The sequence below is a fragment of the Andrographis paniculata genome, unplaced genomic scaffold, assembly GCF_009805555.1.
Source record: "Andrographis paniculata isolate CXL003 unplaced genomic scaffold, ASM980555v1 Contig65END, whole genome shotgun sequence".
NCBI lineage: Eukaryota > Viridiplantae > Streptophyta > Magnoliopsida > Lamiales > Acanthaceae > Andrographis > Andrographis paniculata.
Genome location: NW_026137601.1, coordinates 4,422,093 through 4,433,166, shown reverse-complemented (window position 1 = coordinate 4,433,166; position 11,074 = coordinate 4,422,093). Strand labels below are relative to the sequence as shown.

The 11,074-nt window shown below is 28.8% G+C and overlaps 1 protein-coding gene across 1 annotated transcript; it reads left to right on the top strand.

The window, feature by feature from the left end:
- The first annotated feature begins 4,760 nt into the window (after positions 1 to 4,760).
- LOC127262650 (germacrene A synthase-like) lies at positions 4,761 to 8,099 on the top strand. Its single transcript, XM_051291445.1, has 6 exons — positions 4,761 to 4,850; positions 6,288 to 6,552; positions 6,625 to 7,003; positions 7,078 to 7,296; positions 7,403 to 7,541; positions 7,640 to 8,099. Exons 1-6 carry the CDS (start codon positions 4,761 to 4,763, stop codon positions 7,880 to 7,882), a joined length of 1,335 nt encoding a protein of 444 aa, XP_051147402.1. The 3' UTR covers positions 7,883 to 8,099.
- Positions 8,100 to 11,074: the final 2,975 nt, after the last annotated feature.

Here is an 11,074-nt window from a genome sequence, read left to right as displayed (position 1 = left end):
ATTAGTTCAATTAGATTCACTAAATTTATCCTAATTGTTGAATCCAATAGTTGTGCGAATGATATGTAGCATGAAATAACAAAATGGTTTACATTATTTTTTGAGGCAATTTTAGATTTATTATATTTTTGTAGAAGTTACGATAGTACTCACTTAACAATGTTAATTTTTATAATATAATTTATTCGATTGCTCTATGAAATTATATTTGAAACCAATAAGCTAAAGAGTATCATATTTTATCCAAATTTGAAAATGTTGAACTAAACTAATTTACCCTTAAATTTAGTATCAACCTCCTTAAAGTATGGACAGTTGAAAAAGTCTTCAAATTAAATTATATCTATTATTTTTTTAATTATTTAAATCCCTGAAAAAATATATAGTATATTTATTCAGTCAAATTCTACATAAAAAAAAAAAGTAGGAAAACAAGTAATTTACTTACTCAATATTTGCGTTGGAGCGACACCATAATAATATATTCTGTAAACCATATTACATTGAAATAAACAACATATTTTATAACAGTATATCATTTGCCTCTTCACGTGACGACTATTGGACAAATGTATCTTTTTTTAAGTTTCAACGCATACAAGTCATATTGTAGATACGCGCATAGACGAAAATTTTCCGTGCAAAAAAAAAAAAGCAAAAAAAAAAAAAACAAAGTGTTCGTCAAATATGCAATACATTCACTATTGCTGCAATAAAAATGGGTACAAAAATGGCAGTAAAATTGACCCCAATAATAGAAGAACATATTCAGAGAGGATGTTGCCGCTTAGTAGTCATATATAAACATAATATATATAACATAGTCCATTATTTAAACCTGATCAATACATCATAACTATGCAATATATAAATCATAAAATGAAATATATCATAACTATACGTGCAACATCCCTATCTGCAACTTACATCATTTATATCAGATGTATATATCATGTCTATTGAAGTTATATATCATATTTAGAAACATAATGGTGAAAAAATATATCTAACATAGTCCATCATTTAAATCTGATCAATATTTTATAACTATGCAATATATAAATCATAAATATGAACGATAATATAAAATAAAAGTGTGTACAATAAGGTTTACTATCGTCAGTCTATCATAAGTTAAACAACATATGTATCATGAATATACATCCTATGTGTCCGCAGACCAGCAAAAAGACTTTTAGGAACAACTGTGCTGATTTTTATTTTTTTTTCTAAAAGAGACTAATCAAGAATGCATATATACACATAATCACCATAAAAAATTATGCAGTATTGAAATTACAACCACCAAATTTGTTCGTCGCCAATCAGCCTTCCTCTCTCCCTCCCCTAGCACGATAGGGGAATCGAGAGCGGAGGTGGCAAACATGTTTGACGGCGGTTGGCGCGGATAGAGATGTCGTCGTCAACTACGGAGGTGTAAATAGAAGGGGAATCGAGGGCGGAGGCAGCTAGCATGTTAGACGACGTTGGTCGCGGCTAGAGATGTCTTCGGTGGTGGTTGTCAACTGCAGAGGTATAAATATAAGGGAAATCGAGGGTGGACGTGGCTAACGTGTTTGACGGCGGTAGGCACGCTAGAGATGTCATCATCGGTGGTCGCGGAATGTGGTGGTTGACGTAGGCAAGACAATGAGAGGAGGAAGGAAGTCACTGCATGGTAAATTTAGGGTTGGTAAATAAATTTTGGGTGGTAAGTAAATCTTCTTATTTAGGAACATACAGTTCAATTTATCCCGTATAATTAATAATTTGCGAGTTAAGAGAATACATCATAATACATTTATTTTGACATCATTTGAGTAGATTATATATGAAGGGCATTTCACGATAAAACGTCATAATAATATTATAGAAACATAATTTGTGATACTCTATGCATCATTCTATTTTGAATGTGTACATTTCGGAATTAATTATTTGCAAATATTTTTTTTTTTATTTTATTTAGGATTAAACTTAATCCTGAATATATCGGAAGTAGTTGATATAATTTTTTCTAATTGATTTTTTCCTTATATAAAGATCCTTAATTATTTTTTTTTAATTACCAACACTCCTCAATAAACTCACCCGTTTTTGGATTTTCAATCAAAAAATCCAACCGGTTAAAAATAAAATCAGAATTCTTGTGAATTTTGTATCGCATGAAAAGGATACCAAAATTCTTAGAAAACATGTGCACACATAACCAATATCACGTGAATTTCATGTAACTTCTTAAACACAATAAAATCTACCATTTATTTTTTGACACATACACATATATATATATATATAAATATATATATATCTTAAGACTATGAAAATATACTATCTATCAATTTGCTTTTGAAGTGTAGAACTTTGAATATTTATATTGTATTCATACATAGTACAAATTAAATGAAAAAAAATATTTACATTAGTGTTGTATAATACAAATGTAATGACATTTGTATAAAATATTAAAAATATAATGATATTTCTAAAGTTAAATACAATAACGTAAAAAAACAAATGAATGTTTTGTTAAGAGATGGAAGTAATATTTTATTATATGAAAATACATGTATTAATAAGACATTAAGACATTATATAATTTTTTTATTTAATTTGCACGGTTTTTCTTTATAGAATCGCCGTTGCCGACGTGTACATGACCGGCGCAGATGTGTACCACGATGTGTCATTTTTCCGGCGGCTGACGTGGAATTTGTTTAAAAAATAAAATAAATTAAATTAATATTACTTTTTTTTTTTAATCTATTTTGGCCCGATTTGACCAAAATGCAAAACACATATTTAAAATTTGGTCCAATTGAACCAAATTACAAATAACACAAAATTAAAAACATTACAAAAATATGTTATTTGCAATTTGGTTCAATTTTACCAAATTGCAAATATGTATTTGCATTTTGGTCCAATCGGGCCAAATTAGAAAAAAAATTAATTGTAATTTAATTTATTTTATTTTTTAAACAAATTCCACGTCAGCCGCCGGGAAAATGACACGTCGTGGTACACGTCTGCGCCGGCCATGTACACATCGGCAATGACGATTCCACGTCTGCGCACGTGCCCGGCATGTGACGTTTTCCGGTACCGGAGGACATAAATAAGGCATTCGTAACACTTACTATTCTATTTTGCGAAACCGAAAAAAGGTGTCTAAAAATAATAATTTGGGATACATAATGGTAATTTTTAAATTTTTCCTTCAATATATATAACTAACAAAATACCTCTAACTTTTATGAAAATATTCATTTCGTTTTTATTTGTAAAGACAAAAATATAAAAATTATCTTAAATATTTCTACTAACCACTACAATAATATTATTATTTTATCTACTACAATAAACTAATGATATATTGAGTTAGGATCGAGAGAATATAATTTTTTTATTCATAAAATATGGTATCAAAGTACTACTTAAACTAAAATTTAAATAAAAAATTAAAATTTAAACATAAACCAAACTAACCTAAAGGTACTCCAAGGTAGGTTTAATTATATACAATTATATAATAAATATAAATTTAGTTATATATCAATTTATATTTAGTTATATTTTTGTAGAATAAAAAGTATGATTATTTAATAAATATAAATTGGTAAAAATTATCATAGGATATGGACGACAAAGATAAGTGATTAGATATTAGTCAGTAATCTTTTCAATAAACATGTTATTATTGTTAAATGACACAATCAATCCTATAACCTAATCGTACACTCTAAAGAAAGCATTTCAGTATGCATCAACATTAACATCTCTTTCAATCACTACAAGAAAAAATTATTTTTGTAACAGTTTTTATTTATTTATTTATTTATTTTTAAATCTACTTTTTGCGTTACTAATGACATTAGAGATGAAATTAAGAATGAAATTACGTTAGCTACGTGAACTTTAGGGACGGAATTCCGTTACAAATATATTATTTTTTTGTAGTGAATGTTGATCTTTTTGGATTATGGATAATAAATGAAATATAATAAAGTATGATTCTTTTTGAATTTTACAATGTATTGTAAGATTTACATATATTTTTTTAATTAATTAGTGGGATAAGTTTCATTAAACTAATGTTCCTATTGTATCATGATAATTGTAACTAATATCCTTTTTTCTTATTAGTATAATTTTTGTTTAATATGCTTAAAAAAAGTTACGATGATATTAACTTGTTAGCAATGAGTAAAGTTTTATGTCCGACCAAAGAAGGAGGAATATTGTATTACTAATTAGAAAGAACACATTTTGCATCCAAAGTTATTATTATTTTAATTTCTTTTTTGTTTAATTGCTGGAGATACTCTTGTATTTGTTAGAACTTGCATTGATGATAATAAATTGTTACTATGGTACACGGTCTGCGTAAAAATTTTTGTTACATTGACCAACTTCTTCCCTACCTTATGGTTATGGTGTGACCAATTCGTTGGTTATGATATGATCCTTAGGATATTAATTTATATGATCTCCGATAATCGAAAATTTTATTTTACATATATGATCGATTTTAATCTTTATTCTATGATTTTCAATATGACTAAAATTGAATAATGTGATATACAATCAAACCAAAAATATTTTTTACCTAAAATAATATCATTTAAATATTAACAAAATATTATTTTAAAATAAGAAATATCTTATATTTTAATTAAGCATACATGTATTTAATCTATAACTCATCTATAAATAGAAGCCATGTTGCATGTTATCATCGTATATTACAAGTCTCAAGAATGAGTACAAAAGATGTTCTTCGTCCAGTGACCAACTTCTCCTCTACCTTGTGGGGTGACCAATTCCTACGTTACGAATTTGACCCTCAGGTAATTTCTATGGTCTCCTAAAATAAAAAAAAAAAATTATTTTCAATCTATACTCGATTTTCATATTATTCTATAATTATGCACGGTCTTTATATTTCAATTCTCCAAATTATTGTATGTTTGCTTTTTAAGTTCTGAATCTTCCATTCATTAAGTTTTGATCTTCGAACTTGGCATGACAAAAGATAAAATATGATAAAATACAAGATAAAAATACAACCATACAAAATTATATAATAAAAATATGATAAAATTTCTTGTAACTCACATGTTGTTTTGAATGTCTTTTCCATCATTAGTTTAAAATATGTGCAACCTTCCATCGTGTTTAAGGAAGTATTGTACAGATTCACCAACTATCTAAACTTAATGGATTGGCAGAAACTATTGTTGTTCGACTACTAAAGTTTGGAATTTTTTTTTCAATGTTTTTGAAAATACATGAAAAAGTTATACAATGAATGTAATGGTCCGTAGGCCATTTAAACCATAAAGAATTTATGAGAATTTGCTTTAAAACAAAATTTACTACATATATACAAAGTGAATAACTTTATATGTATATTCACACCATATATCCATGACATGCTTGTGATATATTTTGTAAATAAAGAGCGCGATTGTAACTCATTACTCCCTCACAGTCCGTCTCTAAAGGTCTCATTTACATTTTCTGTCATTATATTTAACATTAAAAATATCTTCATATTTATATAATTTTTTTTTTTTGTACAAATGTCCTTTTATTAGTATTATAAGACATTAATACAAGTATTTTTACAGTTTTTTTTTTAATTTGTATTATATTTTCATATAATAATTAATATAAAAAATTAAGAAGGAAAAGTAAATGGGACACTTAGAGCCGGACGGAGCTAATATATTTTAGTGTAGTAAGAAATCAAGTATCATTTGCTTGATTTGTAGTTCATCAAAGCTTTAACTTTACTAAGAATAAACTCAAAACTAGTATAAAAAAGTCCTGAACTTTAAAATCCTAAATCTGTTATACAATCATTATTATTAGCTTTTTTCCTATACAATCATTATTTATAATCTATAATTCACAAAATATCAGCTTCAAAGTACTATTAAAAGAAAAAAAAATTGAAACTAAATTCCAAAAGGATACACGTTTGAGAATTAAATCCTATAGAGCAAAACCTTAGATGAAATGATCACAATTATATAAAATTCATTTTATAATAAAATGTAATACAAAATTTATAATAAAACCTAAACTATACTTTAACATTTACAACTTATTTTAAATTCATTTTCTTTTTGTTTAAGTCAGTTTCTCAAACAAAAAGGGAAAATAGCAACTTGTTTATTATTATTATTGACATGAAATTTTTTATTGTATTTAGGCTTGTGAATTTGTTATAAAGTATAATCAATGGGTCTTTTATTATTAATCATTATTTTTGGGCATAGATTATGAAAGAATATGCCAACGAGGTTAAGATGTTGAAGAATACAGTGAGGAATCAAATAACAGATCAAGATATGGGAATGATGGATGCTATGAATCTCATTGATACACTCGAACACCTAGGCATAGCATATCATTTTGAAAATGAAATTTCAGAGAAATTACGAGAAATTTATGACCTCCTCGATACCGACAAATATTGTGATCTCTACACAACTGCTCTTCATTTTCGGATACTCAGGCAGCATGGGTATCATATATCTTGCGGTATGTATATATGTTGGGTTAGAATTAAATATCACCATAATTCCAGCTATTTAATTTAATTTGAATGCGCAGATATTTTTCTCAAATGGTTGGATGGTAATGGAAAATTCCAGGAGTCCATTAAGAATGATATAAGGGGTTTGTTAGCCTTGTATGAAGCAACACATCTGAGAATACATGGAGAAAGCATATTAGATTATGCACATGTTTATACTAGGACCGGTTTAAAAAATGTGGAACAAAGTCTCCATCAATCACCCCTAGAGAAACAAGTCGAGCACGCGTTAGTGCAAGCCCTACACTTGGGCTGTCCAAGAATCGAAGCACGATTCTTCATCTCCATCTATGAAGAGGAGGTTGAACACCGGAATGAGTCATTGTTAAACTTGGCCAAATTTGACTATAATTTACTTCAAATATTACACAAGAAAGAGCTTCAAGAATTGTCACGGTAAACTTATCAATTATTTGCATTTTTACTATGAATAAACTCTCAAACTATGTTACTCGTATTTTTCGGTGTAGGTGGTGGAAAGAATTGAATCTAATATCAAAACACAAATATGCCAAGGACAGATTAGTTGAATGCTATTTTTGGGCTGCAGGAGTGTACTATGAACCCGAATATTCGCGCGGACGTATTATGCTTACAAAACTTATGATCATTATATCAATAACAGATGATACGTATGATGCTTATGGCACGCTTGAAGAGCTACAAGCTTTCACAAAAGCAATAGAAAGGTAAAATTCTGAATCATGTGTTTGTGAGAGAGAATGGAAGGGATATACTACTTACTAGTTCATTTCATTTAAGTTTTTTAAAATTAATTATTGTTTTATTCATTAGATGGGATATTGGGGAGATTGTTAAACTCCCAAATTACATGAGAGAATTCTATAAAACTACTCTAGAGCTCTATCAAGAATTTGAAGATGAGCTAAGCAGTGAAGGAAGGTCCTACGCAATAAAATACGCCATCGATGCTGTATGATGATATCGCACTTAATTTCCTCTTTTTCTTACGATTCCTTGGTATAAAATGTTTCAATTAAATTTGACATATATGTAATAACTTCAATGTAGCACAAGGAATTGGTAAGAAACTACTATACTGAGGCCAAGTGGTTCATGCAAGGAATATATCCAACCTTTGAGGACTATCTTAGCAACTTTCATATTACTTACACCTATTTTTATCACACCATGGTGTCACTGTTGGGAATGAAATCTGTGACAGAGAAGGTATTTGAGTACCTACACCAGAAACCTAATATGATTGTTGCTAGCGGTATCAATTGCTGGCTCATGGATGATATCACTAGTTAGAAGGTACAAGTGAAAAGTTATATTATGCCAATATGTCTAAATACATTAATTTGATTATTTGTTAACATATATATTGTAGGGTAAACTGTTTTTTTAGTCTCGTAACTGGACCCCTTTATCATTTTAGTCCCGTAAGTAGAGCCTATTTGCAAACTAGTTCCATAAGTGAAAAAATTTCGTTGTTTTAGTCCTCCGCCGCCGGAGACGCCCGCGTGGCACGCCGGAGGTGACGTGTCCGCCAGGTCAGCGACACCTGGCTGACACGTGGATTTTTTTTCATTTTTATTAATTTTTAAAATTTTTTTAATTGGACCAAATAAAAAATTACAAATAAAATTAAAAAAACAAGTTTTATAAAAAATTTAAGAAAATAAAAAAATCCACGTGTCCGCCAGGTCAGCGACACCTGGCGGACACATCACCTCCGGCGAGCCACGCGAGCATCTCCGGCGCCGGAGAACTAAAACAGCGAAAACTTCTCACTTATGGGACTAGTTTGCGACAGGCTCTACTTACAGGACTAAAATGATAAGGGGGTCCAGTTACGGAACTAAAAAAAACAGTTTACCCTATGTTGTATTAGGTTGAGAAGGAAAGAGGTCAAGTTGTGATGGGCATCGATACCTTCGTGAAAGATAATACTGGGACTAAAGAAGAAGCGGTGACTAAACTTCATGAAATGGCAAAAAAATGCTTAGAAGGATATAAATGAGGAGTTTTTAAAATCATATTTCCATTGGAAAAATATGGTAGAGCGTGTTATGAATGTTTCTCGATTTCTCTATAGCAGTACATAGTTTGACAAATATTTTGAATTTAAAATTATTACTTGAAAGAAAAGTTCGTATAAAACGAGAAATACATTACGGAAGAATCACAACTTCAGTAATGGATTATCTTAATTCAATATATATATAATATCAAAGTTATGTTTTATTAATAAATAAAATAATATTATTATTTAATCTACTATAATAGAAAATAATATATTGAATTAGAATTGAGAAAATATACTATTTTTATTCATAAAATATAGTATCAAAATACTACTTGAACTAAAATATAAATAAAAATTAACGTTGAAACACAAACCAAACAAACCTAAATTTACTCCAATGTAGGTTCAATTAAATACGACTATATAATAAATATAAATTTTTTTATATATCAATTGATAGTTAGTTATAATTTTAATAGAATAAGAAATACTCCCTAAATTTTGTTATATATCAATTGATAGTTAGTTATAATTTTCATAGAATAAGAAATACTCCCTCTCCTTTTGTTAGCTATAATTATGTTTGATTTTTTTTTTTAATTGTCTATAAAAAAAAAAACAAAAAAAGAAGATATCCCCACCTTCTTTCACCGACGTCCATTGAAGAAAATAAATTGTGGAAAAGACAGAGCGTAGAACAAAATAGAGTAAAATGATGTATGTTCCGGTCAGTTCTTGTGTGTTGTGGACAAAGATAATATTTTAGAAATTACATAATGCAATAATTTTTTTCCATCGATCGCAAAAGTAACTTGTTGACGAATTTTAATTACATCCCTATCTTCTTAACATCATATTCTAAATATATATGCATCATAATTATATTATCCATTCAACATATTAATATATTAGCCATAAACAATGAAAGACTTGCAAGCTTCCATTAGTTCAATTAGATTCACTAAATTTATCCTAATTGTTGAATCCAATAGTTGTGCGAATGATATGTAGCATGAAATAACAAAATGGTTTACATTATTTTTTGAGGCAATTTTAGATTTTATTATATTTTTGTAGAAGTTACGATAGTACTCACTTAACAATGTTAATTTTTATAATATAATTTATTCGATTGCTCTATGAAATTATATTTGAAACCAATAAGCTAAAGAGTATCATATTTTATCCAAATTTGAAAATGTTGAACTAAACTAATTTACCCTTAAATTTAGTATCAACCTCCTTAAAGTATGGACAGTTGAAAAAGTCTTCAAATTAAATTATATCTATTATTTTTTTAATTATTTAAATCCCTGAAAAAATATATAGTATATTTATTCAGTCAAATTCTACATAAAAAAAAAAAAGTAGGAAAACAAGTAATTTACTTACTCAATATTTGCGTTGGAGCGACACCATAATAATATATTCTGTAAACCATATTACATTGAAATAAACAACATATTTTATAACAGTATATCATTTGCCTCTTCACGTGACGACTATTGGACAAATGTATCTTTTTTTAAGTTTCAACGCATACAAGTCATATTGTAGATACGCGCATAGACGAAAATTTTCCGTGCAAAAAAAAAAAAGCAAAAAAAAAACAAAAAGTGTTCGTCAAATATGCAATACATTCACTATTGCTGCAATAAAAATGGGTACAAAAATGGCAGTAAAATTGACCCCAATAATAGAAGAACATATTCAGAGAGGATGTTGCCGCTTAGTCATATATAAACATAATATATATAACATAGTCCATTATTTAAACCTGATCAATACATCATAACTATGCAATATATAAATCATAAAATGAAATATATCATAACTATACGTGCAACATCCCTATCTGCAACTTACATCATTTATATCAGATGTATATATCATGTCTATTGAAGTTATATATCATATTTAGAAACATAATGGTGAAAAATATATCTAACATAGTCCATCATTTAAATCTGATCAATATTTTATAACTATGCAATATATAAATCATAAATATGAACGATAATATAAAATAAAAGTGTGTACAATAAGGTTTACTATCGTCAGTCTATCATAAGTTAAACAACATATGTATCATGAATATACATCCTATGTGTCCGCAGACCAGCAAAAAGACTTTTAGGAACAACTGTGCTGATTTTTATTTTTTTTTCTAAAAGAGACTAATCAAGAATGCATATATACACATAATCACCATAAAAAAATTATGCAGTATTGAAATTACAACCACCAAATTTGTTCGTCGCCAATCAGCCTTTCCTCTCTCCCTCCCCTAGCACGATAGGGGAATCGAGAGCGGAGGTGGCAAACATGTTTGACGGCGGTTGGCGCGGATAGAGATGTCGTCGTCAACTACGGAGGTGTAAATAGAAGGGGAATCGAGGGCGGAGGCAGCTAGCATGTTAGACGACGTTGGTCGCGGCTAGAGATGTCTTCGGTGGTGGTTGTCAACTGCAGAG